The sequence below is a fragment of the Sipha flava genome, unplaced genomic scaffold, assembly GCF_003268045.1.
Source record: "Sipha flava isolate LNK unplaced genomic scaffold, YSA_version1 46_pilon_pilon, whole genome shotgun sequence".
Lineage (NCBI taxonomy): Eukaryota > Metazoa > Arthropoda > Insecta > Hemiptera > Aphididae > Sipha > Sipha flava.
Window position 1 is genome coordinate 2,185,945 of NW_020273250.1, and position 19,298 is coordinate 2,205,242.

The window sequence follows — 19,298 nt, forward strand, 5'->3', positions numbered from 1 at the left end:
ATTTATTTATTCATTTATTATCAGTGTGCGCCATGTGGGCCACACATTGTTGATTTATTTATTTTATTATGTAATTTATATTTTGGTTGTGCCGCTGTAGGGCCACCTTGCATTTATTATTATTATTATTATTAGTATTATACTATATTTTTATTATACAGTCCACTTATTATTACAAATTTTGTATAATTATTAAGGCGAACAAGCCAGCCCTATAAAATTGTTGGGCACTTTCCGCGCCTACAACCCCTGAATGTTTTGACACTAACATTTAGAAAAATAAAATATCTTCGTATTTCATATGAAAATATAATACCACGATAATTTTAATAAAATATTTTACTTCCATCATAGGAAAAATAAAATTAAAAAAACCAATGAAATTAAATGATCTATACAGTGCCTTACTTTGACCGGTCACCGACAACACAGATATAGCATTGAGTGAAAATAGTTAAGACTACATTTTATAAACTTAACCAAAAATATGACAACGAGAAATGGTTCAGGAATAAAATGTATACATTTTCAAGACGAATAAAACTCATGACAAATATAATAATAATTATTCTATTATATGTAATTACTAATTAGAATATTAAAGTAATATTATATTATATAGTATAGTAAAAATATATTCATCGACAACATATAGCTATATTGCATACACAATGCGCCTACTAACCATACGTTATACTACAAATACACGATTATTATGTTTAAATATTGAAAATAACGTTGATCTAAAACCAATATATATTAGGTAGTACTATACATTTAGTAACTTAAACTGTAAAACTAACATACAATTTTCATTAAAAAATCAAACAAAATAGTAATACAATACTTAAAAATGAAAAGAAAATGACTAAGTAATAAGTATATTAGAATTTTCTTCATAACATTTTAATTCCATAAATAACATTTATCATGCTAAAATGTTATTTACATTATATTTATAAATTATGCTATTCTAAAGTAGACTGAGGTAAAAAATAATCTTATTAATTTTTAAATAATTATTAAAGTTGGTATATCTATCACAAATACTTATTTTGGTTCATTGGTGTACTTAGTGTATTTATTTGAGGCCGTACTTATTTCAGTTTAGTAACTTGGAAGATAATTCCAAAGTCAAGTGTTTTTTTTTTTTCATTCATTGCCCATGAATTACCAAATAAATCAATTATTTATTAGTGATATGTTTATTTTAAATTAAATTTAAAAAATTATCTAGGTAACTTATTTTTTTTATTTAAATGATTTCTTGAAAAAAATGACAGATCAAATAGAAAAAAAAAAACAAGTATTGGTACTTTCTACCTTACGTAATATGTTATTCGGAATGTCACGCGTCGTTGTTTATATATGTATATATGTATATATATGAATGCTAGGAATAATCTCAATAATGTAATAGATTTCCCATTGTGATATTACGATAATTTAAATATAAGTCTAAAAATATAATAAACGCTGTATACTCGTATTATGGACTATTATGGAATATTATGGTATATTGACTATGTTGTATACAATCCATATAAGTTTGTCTGCGCTTGCTTGTCAATGTTCTTTATTTCTACGTTCTCTGTATTTATAATTTATACAGTGCTGTTATAATATTATTATTATTATTACGTATAATAACTCGTTTATATATGTCGTCAAATAATAATCGTATAACTAGTTATTTTGTAAGTATTCAGAAAAAATGTAAATATCAATCTAATGAAGACGGTACACATGAGTCAGAAACAATTGCAATCTCAAATCCGACAGATACGAATTGTTCTGATACAAATGAGTTATTTAATCCAATAGAAAATGAAAAACTTCATGATATTGAATTAGATATTGGACATTTCATAACTCAAACTAACGTTATAAATGATTATTCGAAATCAGTCATTCTTCAACGAAGTAATGTTCATAGTGATGATTTTCAATAACCATTTTCAATTCATACTAAAAAAGGTAAATCGGAAAAATAATTTTTAAGGAAAAATCACTTTGAAAAGTTTCCATACATTTAGTTTTCAAAAATCAAGTCTGGTTTATTTGGTAAGGTTTGTGTTTTGTTTTCAACTTCAACCAAAGGGGGTATGCATAAAACAGAGCAACTAAAAAGATTGATTACTGAACCAGTGATTAAATTTGCAAAGCTATTAAAGAAAGATGGTATTTTAGAATTACACAATAATAATGGTTATCATAAAGATCATACACAACGAGTAAATGACTTTTTGAATACCTACAATCATCCTGAAAAAGAAGTTATCAATTTAGTAAATGATCAACGTAATAAACAAATATTAGATAACCGTGAACGATTACGACCAATAATAAAAACGATTGTTTTCTTAGGCCAGTAAAATATACCGTTGCGTGGTCATCGTGATGATGGTTTTATTTATCAAGAAGATGGAGGAAAAGTTGATTTTGTTATTAATCAAGGAAACTTTAAAGAACTTCTTAAGTTTTGAATTGATGCTGGTGACTTTTTACTTAAAAATCATTTGAAAACTACTGGTGAAAGAGCTACTTACATAAGTAAATTAACACAAAATGAAATAATCGAGTGTTGCAAACAAGAAATATTACATTTAATACTGTTAGAAGTAAAAGAAGCAAAATATTTTAGTATTCTATTTGATGAGACCACAGACTTATCTAACATTTTTCAAATGTGTTAAATTATTCGGTATATTTTACACGGAAAATCATAAGAACGATTTTTAACATTTATTGATTGTCATAGCTATGTTTATAATAAACAAAAACACCAACAATTAGATGTTAATTTGGAAGACGACGATGAACCTCAAGAAATATTAAATAGTAAATTCGAACCTAAATAAACTGGAGAACTTTTGGGAAATACAGTCGTAAAACTATTGCAAGAATTAGAATTAGATTTAAATTACTGTGTAGGCATTGGAACCGATTGCTGTTCTGTTGTGGTATCTGCAGTCCGTGGCGTTGTCCAACGAATTAGAAAAATTGCTAAAAATACAATACATAGTATCGAAGAAAAATTGAATGGGCTAGCATTACTTCACATTCATAAAGATATTCCTATAGGTATATAAAATAATATTACGCGTTTTGCTAAACAAAAAAAAAATAGATATATACTTTTATTTTAGATTTTTATTATTACAATAGTTGATTAACTGTGCATCTGTGACAATACTTTTTATTATTATTTTTATTTAATTATAAATACAAGGTGAACCTATTTTGGATAATTTCATAATATACTATGTATAATAAAAAATATTTGTTCTATTTGAAATATTTGTATTATTTCAAAATATTGGGGAAAAATTATGGGCCCTCCAACGACTCATTATTGTCCTATGATTTTTATAATTTCCGCCCCCCCCCCTCCTTAAAAGTCAGTTATAACCACCACTGATAATATAGTATTATTATTACATTTCTAATGTAATTGCAGATATCTAAAAAATCTAAAACTTAATTATATTTGTAATAGAAGTGCAACGCCAGCCAATGTCCATTTTGATGATTTGTCTTTACTTTTAAGACTAAATGTCCACACATAAGTCGGACCTCGTGTTCGCGTTTTGTACACTGGACATTCATAAACATTCCGTGAATCTTGTTTGTCTTGTGTAATGGCCTGCAAATAAATTATATTATGAAATCGATTTAACCACAAAAATTACTATTAATAAAACCTATGCAATAATATATTATACATTACAATGTATTAAAATAGTTTATCAACAATTTAATACTAAATAAAATGTTAACACTCTCCATCGACAATGATTAGACGAAAAATACTGCCAACTAACGGTTGAATTAAAAATAATAATTGTTTACCAACCCGAACATTAATAACGGGCATTTCAGGAAATAGTTCTTTTAGTTTCGATTCCATTATAACTCCTTGCAATATATCCCATCTGGCACCTTCCATAAAAAGTCCATGAATATATGCTCCATCTCTGGCAGCTCCACTGAAATATTATATTTATAGATGTCACGCAAAAGCTACTTGCGACAAAAATGGCTACCTGAATTCTTCCTTTTGTTTTTTCGTAACATCACATTGTAGACACATTTTGTCGAGAGGTAATTCGTGTTTTCTCGCAGTACTTTGCATGATCGCCGTCAAAAAAGATTGCGGATTAAAAAAACCAGACAGCCAGACTGACGTGGGAACCTTATCAAAAATATTGCATTACTTTAATTAATGGCTGCATCCGAATTGTGTTCCGAATTATTTTAGGTATACACTAATTCCTGAATATTTTTTGTAAGTACTACATTATACTAACATTTTCCTTCTCATTTTAACAGACTTAAGACTGTCTATGATTTATTTAGACCACAGGTATGGTTAAAAATGTTTTTTTATAGTTTTTTTTTTAGTTTCTTTTCCATTAATTTTTATTTATATTATATAGGTAATGATTTTAAAATTTTTAATATTTTTTAATTTTCCTATATGGCTATAATTATATTATATAATATGTATTTTTATACTTGATTTCTAACATTTTTAATATTTTTACCAATACAATTGTAATAATTTATATTTTAATGGAAAAGAAACTAAAACACAAAAAAAAAAACTATAAAAAACATTTTTAACCATACCTGTGGTCTAAATAAATCATAGACAGTCTTAAATCTGTTAAAATGGAAAGGAAAATATTAGTATAATGTAGTACTTACCAAAAAATATTCAGGAACTAGAGTAATACCTAAAGTAATTCAGGACCCAACTAGTGTAGTACCTATAAAAATCCGGGACCCAACTAGTGTAGTACCTAAAATAATTTGGAACCCAACTATTGCGTTGAAACCCGATTGAGCACGATCCATATTTAATAACCCAATTGAACACAGTTAAACGAATGCAACGTTGCCAGTTTTTCTATCCGACTACAACCAGGCTACAAGCGTATTTTGAAATATTCATATACGTAATTGTTGAGCTTTATAAGTCGTATGGGACATACTTAACCGTAGAGCATACTGCATGGTGATTATTTTCATTCGTGGTTTCCCATCTCTTGAAAAGTGGCACGAGTCTAAGAAAAATCGATAAATAATATAAGAGTTGTTTAGGAAACGACATAATCGTAAAATCAAAATAGGTACATCTATGCATTGGCGATTACTATTATCTGTTAAATTGGATATTATTTGTTATCTACACAAAATATTGAAAAGGGCATTTGTATTGTTAGCTGTAGTAACTTAGACCCAATACTATCAGACGTTAGTGGTTAGTGGCTGTTCGTCGTTACACCGTTATATTTTAGATATTTTTACTTTTTTTATATACGTTGAACGCGATGGAAAATAATGAAATAAAAGTTATTGTATCAGAGCGAGGAAAAGAATTAGCCAATGTTGGAGCTTTTAAGTAGAGATTTATTGGATTCATAAAAAAAAAGGCGATGCACGTAAAATAATTGTACAGCTATGATTTAATCTGGGCCACATAAAAATATTGTTATTCAATCAAGTGGACAACATAATCATGTAGAAAATTCATCTAGTAAATTAGAAAGGCAAGTATAACATGAAAATTAAAAAAGACGTGCTGAAGAGTCACTGTGAATTCAACCTTTAAAATTGATCAGAAACGAAATTTTAAATAATTTAGAACTATATTCAATTGTTCATAAAGATTTAAAAACAGTTCGTAAGGCTATGTATGATAGACGACGAAAAATACTTCCCGAATTGCCAGTCACTGGAAGACGTTTTTTTTACAGTTGAATTTAATGAAAACCCAAGAAGATTTTAAGTTTCATTGACAACCATTTATACATATTCCTGCAGACAATAGTTTTACATGTATTACTTGTGATTTCAACCTAAAATTTATGATTAACAGTGTTGTGCATTATATAGATAATTTTATCTAGATGATTTATTTAAATAAAAACATTTACCTTTTTATCTTATCTAGATAATAATAATTTGAAGTATCTTTTTATCCATCTTTTTAAATAAAATGGTTATCTAAGATAAATTATCTAGATAATTTTGAAAAAGATAATTTTTTTTTTTGTGGGAAATGAAACGAGGAATAATAAACACTTATTATTACCGAAATTCAAACTTAAGAAACTCAAGCTTAAACGATGACGAAAATTCGGTCAGTTGAAACTGACTGTCATAAAAATATGAGTTTTATTGAAATGCAAAAAATTAATGCAACTATAATGGCTTACAATGAATATTTAAAAATTAAACATTCTAAATATTTACTAAAATATTTATTTAAAGTGGGAAATAATTATTTAGGGATACCAATTTAAAACGTTGACACGTAATTAAAATTTTATAACATAATACAAATATTATTTATTATAATAAGTATTTCTTATTTTATCATATGAATTTTTTTTTTTGCATACATTATTATTTAAAAAAATGATATTATGAATTGCATCTAAAAATTAACTTTTAAATTAATCTGTTCTGGACATAAATTGTATATATATTTGTAAAATAATTTAATTTTATAGTTTTATACACTAATAGATACTTTGATGATTATTATAAAATAAATCTTGTAAATATTTCAATATTTTTTTAAATTATTATTTTGTTGTGTGGGACGGCAACATTGTACGTATTTCTATGCTCAATCGGGTTCCAACCAACTATTATAGTGTAATGATGTGCATCATTCTATTGTAAAAGATGGCACAAATATTTTATAATAATTTATACTATTTATATATACGTGATTTTTAAACCATTTCAAATAAATAAATAACGGTATCTTCGATACCCGCACGAATAACACGGGTCGAACAATAAATACTATTGACATCCCTACATTCAAAGGACTGCCCAAGATCCATGCCGCCGCATGTCTCTATATAACAGAGACACACACCACCCTTCCAAGAGCTCTTGATCTTAGGTAGTCAGTGCATACGCACCGATCATGAGATTAACGAGACAGTTTATATGTACGATTTATTTTGACTTATAATTTTAATCCGTTCGACTTATGTTTTTCGTACGAGCGTTGAAGAGTATCCGGTTCCAGTGCAATTAAATTCTGCATTTGTCCTTTTTTTTCAACCTCGTATCGATATCTGAAGGACTACGGCAAAACAAGTGAGTGCTGCTTTATTTGGCTTGGCAGACTACATTTGAGCTGATCGGCTCTCGAACCTTCACAACCCTGAGAGCCCTCCCTTAAACAAGGAGGAAGGTAACAACCCTTTAATACATTAATATCTCACCGCCATTTCATTCATATATACCATCTCCCCCACCTTTATTTTTTTTGTATTTTTGGGTTATTACATTAGTACCTATAAAAGTCTGGGACCGAACTAGTACACTACCTGCGATTAACCCTTAGAACTCGTGACCCAACTCGGATATTCCGTAATTAATTCATCGTATGTTTGTCATGTTTAATTTCTTGGTATTTTATAATTTTTCATTGTTATATGTACAAATTTATGAAAGACTATAATATATTTATTTAGAATTTGCATAAAGCTTATAGGTAAGTTAAACATACGATTTTTGTGCACAATTTATACTTATAATATACGAAATGTCCCATTATTCCATTCAAATATACACTTACGACAAAATCAGTGGTCCACGTTTCTAACTCTCTAATTCGCAACAAAAGGTCAGAAAACCACGCCCCGAGTCCAAGGAGAGACGGATAAGCTCGATTCATCCATACCGATGGAATTTGATCTAAAAACAAGGCGGTTTCCAAGTCTTCCATGTCCGAAGTAATAGTCAATTCTCCCTATAAATAAATAAATTACATTGATTAATATGTTTCTTTGATGTTCACAATTTACCTTAAGTCCGAGTTCAAGTTCTTTCAGAGACCGCTTCATTTCACTAGTAAGGAAATTCATCCGTTGACATTCTTGAAACGCAACAATCACATAGGGTGTCCTTTCTTCTACTTTGCCCATCATTTCGAGTATGTTGAATTCTTCGGGTAACTTTTCTAATGTTTCATCAACGATTTGTTTTACCTGAAAAAAAATGTAAAAACAATTTTTTTTTTTGTGAAAATATGGATCAACATAAAAGTTATAATTTGAAGATAATTTCATAAATCTTATTATTATATTGTTGTATTTAGAAAAAAATTAATTTAATATTACTGAATAATTAAGTAATACAATAAATCAAAAATGGTAATTAATCGTAAACGAACATATAAATAAATAGTTTAGATAAAAAAAATAATTATTTAATTTATTAATGCTTAGCCTGGAATATTATCATATTTATAATATATAACTGGATTCGAATTAAATTAATTCAGAATCAGGTATCTATATAAAAAGCCAATAAAATCGTAACTTTTGAGTTTAAGGATTAATTAATTTATTTATATATACTCATATAAACTATTTATTTATTTAATATTATTTGGTATATCAATATGGTTTTTTTTTTTTTTTTAAAAAAAAAGCATCAACAACAGTGAATAGGTGAAACTTAAGAAACTTACTTTGTCTTCTCTTGTGACATTTGTACCTCCAATGGCACCGGCTTCCCGAGGTTGCATTTCAAATACAGTTCGAAATAAATTCTCGGAAGTTGTACTCATAAAGCCGATTTCTGCGTTTGGATGCAAACCATATAAAACCGGACTCTCTGCAGGTAAAACTTCATCTATATATGTGTGATATCCTTGATAGTCCGTATTTGGAGGTGCGGGAAACCCTGGAGCTAAGTGAAGATCTCCGTCGACCTGTAAATTAACAAAAATAATTTATAATAATAATAATTTAATTTTATAATTAATTTACAATCATAACTGTAAGTATGACTTTAATACTTGTTGAATTTTTGTAGCAATGTAATATGCTTCTATTATACAATGACCGTGGTCAAATTTTCTACTAATATTATAATATATTATAACATTACTAATATTTTACTTCAAAATAATTGACGTGGTTTTCTTAAAACAATAAATATAAGAGAAGATTAAAATTATGTAAGATACCCGTTTACTACGTACTAACCCGTATACTACATAAATTTGTCGAATCACCTAATAACCCTTTCAATATTAACGTACTCGGACTAAGAAACTATGGATTCAGTAGTTCTATTATACCATATAATTAAAATCATTATAATGTCTCAATGTAAAAAACTTCAATAAAATTAATTAAATAAATATTAATTGTAACAATTCATGATATTTTGAGTATTTTGTTTAAATAGATAATATTAGTGTACAAGCAACTTATACTTATCATATATTCTCACTGCTAGAAATATACCTTACATAAATTCATATTTAGTCCAAGAACATATTTAGATTAAATTTAACGTAATACCCATGTAAACAAAATAACAGATTTAAAATTATAATATATTAACATTGACTATATATTCAGAGATGACATACGGTGTAATAATATTACAGGTTCCATAGAACCTATATTCTAACTATTAGTAGAAATAAAAATAAAAAAAGCTTAAGTTATTTCAATTTATTTACCAAGTCTGGCTGCATCAATTCCTCTAAATAGGATATGCACAATCTTCTATCCCAATCATCTGTTATGTGACCACCGTACATGATTTCACCGAATAAATATCGTAGATCCTCCCACGGTACTTTATTATTAGCCTCTAGGTAGTTGAACAGGACGCTTACACTGATATTCAAATCACCTATTACCAAACGATAATAAAATAATAATGTTTAATCAGTAATCAGTTCAAGTTGTGCGCTACATTTCACTACGTACCGACATTAAATGGATAAATCTTATTCCACCCTTGCGCGCCGAATTTCCTACGCTCTGCAACTACGGCGTGGAAGTAACAGAGTGAAAATAGAATTGCTTTAAACTCTGCTTCTTTTGACGACATTTCCAACGTTTCTTGGTTAAAATTTTCCAGCGCTTTATGCAAGTTCGCTTGCATGCCCGTCGGAGGCTCATTCGTAATTTTTATACATGATTCTAAAATACCCTATTATAATAAAATTATTAATAATCTTATAATAGCTACATAAGGTTTTAAATTATTTCCACTGTTATATTTATTATCTCAATGAAATTGCAACTTTAGTTAAAACTATTTTTAATTTTATACTTTTCTTATGTAACCATTCACATTCCAAATGCTTATTTAAATATTTAATTTAAATTTTAGATCATTAATATTAAAATTACAATAAACCAGCACACATACTTGTGGAATAATGTGTGCAGATGCTGTGGCTGCTGGTTCAGCACTTAAGAACAGCCGATAATTCGGATGAGCTGTTTCTCCGAGTAATTCCATTTTCTTTTCGAGTGTCGGTAGCCATTTCTTAACCAAATGTATATTCTTAAATAAAAAAATATTTAATTTTAAATTTGATCAAGCAAAAAATATTCATTTTTTAATTGTCAATTTAGGAATGGCATTAATAGTTTAGCCAAATAATACAAAATTAATTTTTTGATTATAATGATAACACAAAATGTAATTAATATATTATTTTGTAAAAACATTTCTTGATACAAATTGTATTCTATATTAACATTAATATACTGTGGAAAACGCAGGGAGGGGTTTTAGGGGTTCAAACCTCCCTCCAAATGAATGGATGATTAATTTCTAACGTAGCTATTCTACCTTATGCACCTTGAAAAAATTAATTGGTCAAAAGACGATTAAAATATGTTAGAAAAAAATAATTTCAAATTTTTAGTAAAAAAAAAGTGAATCTGTAATAATTTGTAATTTTCCAAATATTCTCAAAGGTATTGGTACCTTCAAATCAAAAGTTTGAAATCGCATGATGATAATACTTCTGGAAAATTAATGAGTCTAAATCGTTCCACCATGATCACTTCGCCGCCGTTCATTTCGCAACATACTATATTTTTCGTAAAACGTCAATAAAAAAAAATTTGGTAGGCTACAAAATTTTGAGATTTTGGTACAATATTCCTCGTAAATTTTTCTTACTTGCATGAAAAAATTTCAAAAAATCTGTATTCACAATCTTCAATAGTAATCGTTTGAATTTGAACTGTTGATAAAAATCACGGTCAATTTTTGGTAGTTAAAAGTTGATTAATATTTTAAAGTGTTAAATCAAGATTTGAAAATATAATACAATGTACTAAAGAAATCGCTCTTTCCAGTGAATTAAAAAAGTTTACCAAATCGGTGCACACAAATGTTATAAACGTTAGAAAATTATATTTTGATGAAATCGGGTGTTTACGTAATTATTAGGAAAAGTGTTAAGAAATTAAAAAAAAATACCTATCTAGTCTCTAATGAACCAACTAGTAACATTTGCTATCAAAAACCACCCCTAAAGTTGTTAATAGGATTATTTTAAAAATTTGAAATCTCTGAATTTGTTTCATAATGTTTACGAACATGTTTGCTCATCATTGGAGGAACTTAACGAGAACAGCACTAAAACTGATGCATTTATCATGTATATTCATGCATATTCATGCATACTTCATGGAGTACAACCTCATACTTCTCAATTTATTATACCTTTAACAATATTCAAGCCAATATTAACTTAACCAAAAATCATAGCGTATTTTGGCAAAAAGAAAATTGTGATTTAACCCACTGTGTAAATTACGCTAATAATTTGTACGAAGAAATCCACGATATGCATCAAAATTCAGAAGAAAAATGTAATAGTATATTTGTGAAATAGCAGATACAGTTTATGTCCATTTAGTAGTTCCTCAGTACGTCGGACAACAGCAAAACCGTAATAACTATGAAGGAATTCCCGAAATATACTACCATCAATCCATTTTTATTTCATTTATAGACCACTTATTAAATCAACTCAAATCCAGGTTTCTCAACCATCGTAAATTACTTTAAAAAAAAAAAAATATTTTACCAACAAAGTACAGTGAACTGATTACGAAAGAAATAGTCGTAACAGTCAATACGTTCAGAAAAAAAGTGGCCAAATGACATAAAAGGATCTGATGAAAATTTAGAAGCAGATATCACAATGTGACGCAGGTAACTTTGTTTCTTATTATCTTAGATATTCTTTATTATTTATATGAAAACTTATTTATATTATTGTTTTAGATATTATTCAAATACGTCTGAAGAAAAGAGGCCAAAAACATTTATTGATGCCTTAAACTTTTGTGACTCTACGTTATATCAGTTTATACATTGATTTTTCCAAATTGGAGCAACCCTTTCCATTTCGGTTGCTTAGAATGAAATATCATTCTCTCGTCTTCGTAGATTAAAAACCTATTTACGAAACAAGACAGTGGAAAACCAATTGAATGAGTTAGCATTATTAAACATACATATTTTAGATATTATGGCAAAAACACCGAAGATGGTGAATATGATTTTATAATTTTTATAACTAACAAAAATATAATAAATAATTATTTCTAAATAACGGTAATTATTCTAATTTTTTCAAAACCCCTCACGACATTTTTTTTCAGCGTCCACTAATATTATATAAAATATTCAAGCTTTATGTGGTTATAATACATTATTAGATTAAAAAACTGACTTTAAATTAATTATGCGCAAGAAAATTTTGGATAAAATTAATTAATTTAAACTGCTACAATCAGATATTAATATAAAATTAATATAATACTTACTTGAAGAACAACCCAATGACCATTTTTAGCAGCAATTTCCATAGCAATTTCAGCTACAACTTCTTGACCTTGACCTAATGAGACATTGTGAAAATTGTTTAATGCTGTTGAAATTCCAAGTTTGTGCCCCAAATCTTCGACATCCTATATACAAATTGTTAATAATAATCATAAATTACACTTAATCAGTTTCTACTTTATAAAATACTCATAAATTACTATTACTATTGTCTATTTTTATATTTTTTTTCAAGTAAGTAATTTTATTTAAGCAATAACATTAAAAAAAAAAAATTTGAATGTTACAACTAGAAATATGTAAATTCATATAAAAATTCGATAATTTTTGTATTTGAATTCAAAATTTAGTTTACACTGATAATATATCCAAAATATTTTTTGTAATTATAAATATATACTCATTATATTTTCATATAATAATACATTACTTTTAATGGGTTCACTCCTGGAGAAAGAATAAAGAAAATTGGTGTTGTTGGACTAGTTTCTTCAAATGACTTGGCAAAATCAACACTTCTACCTTCTACATACTTTGAACCGAGTTTTTCTTCAATGAATACCCTTATTAATGTATAAATGATATTAATTTAACATAGTTAAAGAGTAACTGTTGTGTTAAAATTCATCATGATCATACAATTCATGATTCTGAATAATCCAGAATAATTTATAATCTAAGTACTATCACAACAAATTGATATACTTACGACATGGCATAAGTCATTCGATCTGGTCTTAATGCTCGCATCATCATAAGTCTATGTAATGATACTTTGTTTTTCCATTCCTGAGGGAATTTCTCACGTTCTGGACAGTCTGATTCAATAAATTTTTTCCATCTTTTAGATGATGTTTCAATATCACGGTCTAAATTCCTTAGAAAAAAATACATTTTTAAAAATATATTTTAGATTAGATACATAATTTAGAAATTTTTATCATTTTATTACATTTATTATTTACCTGAATTCATCTTTAGTTGACAAACTGCGAACACCAGACCAACTAGAATTTGACAAAAATTCTACCGGACTACTTATATGTTGAGCTGTTGGGAATCTTAAAAAGAAATCCAACTCTTGTGGAGCTATCTCTTCGCTCATTAATAATATCTGTTAAATATAGTACTTTAATATGACAAAATATATCTAACGTTATGTATTTGATAGTATATTTGAATTAGATTTTGATATTCTAAAACAAAATAATAACTAAATATTCTGAACTAAACAGTTTTATTTTTAAAAAATAATTACTAAAATTAAATTATGAAAATGTATAACATTTGTTTATCACTTATTTTAAATAAAATATAATTGATTATCAGGGGCGTATTTTTGGGAGATCGCCACCCCTGAATTCGTAATCGAATAATAATAGTAATAATATTAATGGTATTCGGAATCGATCATGTGAGATAGACATTTCAAATTTTTTTTAATGTGGATCATTTTATAACGATATTTAGTGTCTGTACCATGGCACTTGAGCTTGTGAGTGGTGTCGGCAGGCGTAACGAGTGAAGTCCTAAAATTTTTAAAATTAAAGTTCTGATTTTTCGAAAAAAAAAATGCAAACAATTTTCATTACGATAAGAGATCAAAACTAGATACAAAATATCGTTTCTTTTATATTAATATTTTAATAATTATTGACAAAAATTGTACATCATTATTTTATTATTTTAAATTTATTATATAAATTTTTGTTTTGGTCGAAAAGGCAATCGGCTTATTTTAAATTTGGTCGAAAAACGTCCCATAACGGTAAATAATATATATTATTTTGATTTAAGCTCTGGTACATACTTAGTGAAAAATCAAATAAAATACAAGGAAAACTTTCAAAGCATAGATTGGTGTTAAAAAAGAACTACACAAAAGTCCATTCTAAATGGAATCGGTATTAAATTAAAAAAAAAAAAAACAACAAATATTAAGGATTCGCCTGATTTAAATATTACCTACAATTTTACTTGTAAATATTAAGTCTGAATTAAAAAAAATTTGAGTCGCTCCCCCCCCCCCCGAAGTGAGTTTAAATACGCCCCTCCTGATAATATGGTTACTTATTTATTTTCTTGAAGTACAATTATTAACATTGATGTCATTACTTCATGTTAATCACATGTTTTTTTTACTTCTTATGAGAAAATATTATTTTTTTCAATCAACGACAAAAGTACACAATTATACACTTACTTGGAATGTCATTTGTGATGCAAATATAAGCTTATCACACTCGAAAAGCCCTCTTGAAGTATACACAAATACGAAATAAGTAATACAATCAATCAAATTGTTCACTCGTAATGATACACTTTCGGCTGGGATTGATTTTTCGATTGCGTTATTGAACACCACACTGAATGCCTATAATTTTTAATTTGGTATAATCTAAAGTATGAAATACTACAATAGTATTTTCCCTCTTTTTCTTTACCTTTAATGAAAATTGGTAAACCAGATTTATTGTATTAAGTTCATTGAGTATAAAGTATAACAAACTAGCCCTTGCAGCTGCTGGCCTATAATGTTCTCTGGCTTCGTCAATTTTTTCTGATGTAATTTTTGCCTCAGCTACTTTTTGTTGTATCTCTGCGGCAGTTCGTTTTGTAGTTTCCAAGTTTTCTACCAAGGCTGTATCGCTCAGTATATTATCTTTAAAGCAAGAAACACGTTTAATTTAACTGAATTTTATCACACTTATTATATACACATTATAATCAATTTAAAACAATATTAGCATGGCAATCGATCATCTTAATCATACTATTATTAAATATTTCAAAAATTTTTCTTGTCAAATACGTTCAGTTTATTTAGAATACAATTGATCACAAATTGTAATTACATTAAAAATTGAATATAATGATTGAACATAATAATAAAAGCTAGTATGGCACGAAGAGTTTTTTCATTCCACTATTTTTAATTATTAAAATTATAACACAAATATAATAATTTATAATAATTGTTTTATCTGTGGATTGAAAATCAAATTTAACATAAATCTTCTCTATTCTAATACATGGTTATTTTTAATTACTCTACATTTTTTAGATATACTATTACGATGGCTGAAATAAATAAATATATCGTTATAATCAATAAATAGTATACATTATTTTAATATAAAGAAATGTTTTAAAAATTACTTTTTATATTCAAAATTATTAATTTAGAAAAAATGAAAATTATTGAAATATTATTTAGTATTATTTATTAATTAGTTATTATTACTGAATATTATCATAATTATAATTGTATTTGAAATTAGACATTTCGCAAAAAAATTAATTAAATAAATACATAAATAAGATTAGAGTTAAAGTATACCTCCAGCTGAAGACAATCGTGATAGTAAATCATCTTCTAATTTTTTTAACATAATTTTAAAGTCATTTTGTTGTTTAGTTAATTCCGCCTATAAGTAAAAATCATAATTTAATTATATTTCCATAAATGAATAGTTCAAGATCAGTATAAATTACTTTAAGTTGTTCTAAATCAGGTCGTTCGGCTTTTACGACTTCAGCAAGTAGCTGATCTTCTAAACCATCCCTGGTGACAGTAAAGTTAATCAGAGTTGTTTGAGCTTGCATTTCAGGTTTATAATGCGGGTTAGCTAGTTTGGTATGAAGCAACAGACGAAACTCTTGATTATATTCAACCTCTTTGTCTCCCATTTTAATAGCTCTGTTATTGTAAATAAGTATTCAATTAAAAATTAACATATAATAAATCACCTACAAATAACAAATTCAACTATATTTTTATAACTATATAGCACGTATTAACTACACTTACTTTCCTTTTTTTAATAAGATTACGACCTAGTAAAGGATCTAAAACAGGATCTAAATTTTCTTCAATATTTTCAAGTAATACTATTTTTCCAGTAATGATACTCTTTTCTAATTCATCCATCGATCCTTTTTGTCCTAAACGCAGTACTATTAAATTTTCTCCATATTTCTGTTTAATCCATTTAACACCTTGCAACTATAATATTTTTCAAAAAAATAAACTAAAATATAGTAAAACGTATCTTCAAAACTAATTAAAATGCTGTGTCATATAATTATTTAACAAAGTATTATAGTTTATATATCAGATAATTTAAGTAAATATAGCATTTTCGAAGCAAAAATATATTTTTAAATTATTTTGTATTGGATGACTTTTTTGTTTTAATTGTCTATTGAATACTTTTTAGTTTTATTTTTAATATATAAATTACAATTTTTAAAGTAGATTTTAGATATTAAAGTTTTAAAGTGATTGGTGTTTTTTAGTAGTTGTGACAGGTGTCGCGTCCTGCGTAGTCACACAATAATAATTACATAATAAGGGAGTTCTAGGAATATCAAAACTACACACGTGGATAAGTTAAATTATTCACATGGTTATTTATACAAAAATTAAAATAAGAATATGAATATCAAAACCACACCCGTGGATAAGTTAAATCAAAATAATAGTGACTACATCCTGGATCTTTGCATTAGTAAATATAGGCTGGTCAAGAAATAGTACCCACACACAGAATCAATAAGGAATTATCATATTTTTATTATCATTTTTATATATACACACACACACTTGCATATATCAGATATAAAAGGGACCTGGAAACAAGGGCAAAACAGACGAATTTTGGTTATGCGACACTGAGCACCTTCACGCTAGTGTATGTCATGGTATGGACTTAGAAATATTTTAAATATTGTAATACTTAGAAATGATTTTCAATAGTTTAAATATTTGGACTTAGAATTTTAACAGCTAACTTTAATTTATTGTACTTAAAATAATTTTAACAGTTTAATAAACCAACTAATCATAAATAGTATTAATTATTTCATTATACCTACATCCAAGCGTTGGCTAGACTGAACTAGTAACTGAAAATACGATCAAACGGTTGACACGCAACACAGATTCATAATATTAAAATCAAAAAAAATTCATTAAATAAATAATTGATTAGATTTTTTGCTTAAAATAACCTTGTCAGTATCTAATGTAATAATTTGAATTCATTTTTTAAACATAAATAATGAAATAATTCTGTATAATATTCATAATTACAAATTACATTTTTTATTTTTATTTTTTAATATTTAAATATTTTGAATATTTTTAAAATAAAATAATTTATTAAAATCAAAAAGTTTTATATATATATATATCTTATTATGAGTCATATTTTAAAGTTTAACAATGTTTCAGTTATTATGATTTTGGTAATTCCAGAACAACTGAAAATTGTATTAATATTATAAATTGGTTAACAAATGTGTTTTTCATTACACTACTTATTGTCATATTTTCAATGTTAAATAAATGAATAGATACGATTTTAAAAGATTAAATATTGAAAATATAAATATTTTCTTAGAAATTTGACAAAATATAAATTTCATTTATTGAATCATAGTTTTTAAAAAAAAAAATTGGGGTAAACCATCACGGATTTGATAAGTATTAAACTATTTAATCAATACTTAAAATATATTTTACTTGTGGATCGATCATTAATGGCCAGCGATCAGAGTTAGATAAAATAGTTGCATTTTCTGTTGACATACGATCACTAGGTAATCCTTCGTTATTCCAAATTGCTACTTGTGTGTCATCAGTTAATAAGGTCAAAGGATCTAAACCTTCTGTGATTGGCACAGGAGGCTGAAAATCAAAGTTTTATAAACATTGAGGTAATCATATTTTAATTTAAAAGTATAAGTAAACATCAGAATGGTATATGTACCTAACTACGAGTTGGCAGAGTAAAACAAAGATATTTTTTTGTACGAGACCAAATTCTAAATTAAGTAGGTACTAATGGATCGGTCAATTATCTAACCAGATAAAATAGCTACAATAATATAACTTAAAATTTGATTATATAACTTATTATGCTATATCTGAATTACATGTTCGTGATTATCTCTTTAAGCAATATGTTAATAGATCAAATGTGTTTACTTTGACGAAAATTAAACATTTGTCTTCACGTTATATTAGAAAATAATTAATATGGTATTATTAAATAGTACGAGTAATTTGTTGATGTAAAGTTCACGAGATTATACACAATTCTACCAAGTTTGATAGTGATCGGTGTAATATTTTGTGCTCTGCGATTTTTTCAAAGTTAATAGTGTAATGTCATAACGTACAAAAATGTGTGACGTAAAAAACGAGCAACGAAACGTCATCAAGTTAAATATTAAATAAACGTTTTAAAACTTAAAATTCTCGTTATTTAATTTCGTAAACACCTCGTAAACATGTTTTCTGAAACCATAATTACTGCAATGTATCTAAGATGCCAATACAAAACGCCCAATTACTAAAATATATTTTTTATTTACATTAATTATAAATTATATATATGTTAAGGTGTATGACCGCATGGCAGTGAATGTTGACATTTACCGATCATTTTGGTGAATGTTATCAATTGTTTCAAATATCTCACAAAGCGGACATTTACCAGTATTTTTTGACGTGTAGAGTAGTTATTTAGTGAATGTTGACATATCACAATATATACGAGGTGTGATCAAAAAATACCCGGACTGCGTTAATAATATTTATATCAGTTAAGATAACGAAATTCCGATAATGTCAT

At 26.8% G+C, this 19,298-nt stretch overlaps 1 protein-coding gene and 1 pseudogene across 1 annotated transcript in view; one reads left to right on the forward strand and one right to left on the reverse strand.

Annotated features, from left to right (window-relative positions):
• The first annotated feature begins 1,263 nt into the window (after nucleotides 1–1,263).
• On the forward strand, nucleotides 1,264–3,156 carry LOC112689728 (annotated as a pseudogene).
• Nucleotides 3,157–3,283: 127 nt separating this feature from the next.
• LOC112689747 (dynein beta chain, ciliary) overlaps nucleotides 3,284–19,298 on the reverse strand; it is a 70,908-nt gene continuing 54,893 nt past the window's right edge. The window contains exons 62-80 of the mRNA XM_025563580.1: nucleotides 18,185–18,349; nucleotides 16,465–16,663; nucleotides 16,153–16,355; nucleotides 15,998–16,085; nucleotides 15,102–15,319; nucleotides 14,861–15,031; nucleotides 13,623–13,771; nucleotides 13,367–13,534; nucleotides 13,088–13,220; nucleotides 12,639–12,782; nucleotides 10,213–10,350; nucleotides 9,765–9,990; nucleotides 9,512–9,687; nucleotides 8,507–8,749; nucleotides 7,839–8,021; nucleotides 7,610–7,783; nucleotides 4,047–4,195; nucleotides 3,857–3,989; nucleotides 3,284–3,646 (exon numbers count right to left, since the gene is read on the reverse strand). Coding sequence (XP_025419365.1) covers nucleotides 3,485–3,646; nucleotides 3,857–3,989; nucleotides 4,047–4,195; nucleotides 7,610–7,783; nucleotides 7,839–8,021; nucleotides 8,507–8,749; nucleotides 9,512–9,687; nucleotides 9,765–9,990; nucleotides 10,213–10,350; nucleotides 12,639–12,782; nucleotides 13,088–13,220; nucleotides 13,367–13,534; nucleotides 13,623–13,771; nucleotides 14,861–15,031; nucleotides 15,102–15,319; nucleotides 15,998–16,085; nucleotides 16,153–16,355; nucleotides 16,465–16,663; nucleotides 18,185–18,349 — 3,222 coding nt within the window. The 3' untranslated portion in view covers nucleotides 3,284–3,484. The remainder of the gene's footprint in view (nucleotides 3,647–3,856; nucleotides 3,990–4,046; nucleotides 4,196–7,609; nucleotides 7,784–7,838; nucleotides 8,022–8,506; nucleotides 8,750–9,511; nucleotides 9,688–9,764; nucleotides 9,991–10,212; nucleotides 10,351–12,638; nucleotides 12,783–13,087; nucleotides 13,221–13,366; nucleotides 13,535–13,622; nucleotides 13,772–14,860; nucleotides 15,032–15,101; nucleotides 15,320–15,997; nucleotides 16,086–16,152; nucleotides 16,356–16,464; nucleotides 16,664–18,184; nucleotides 18,350–19,298) is intronic.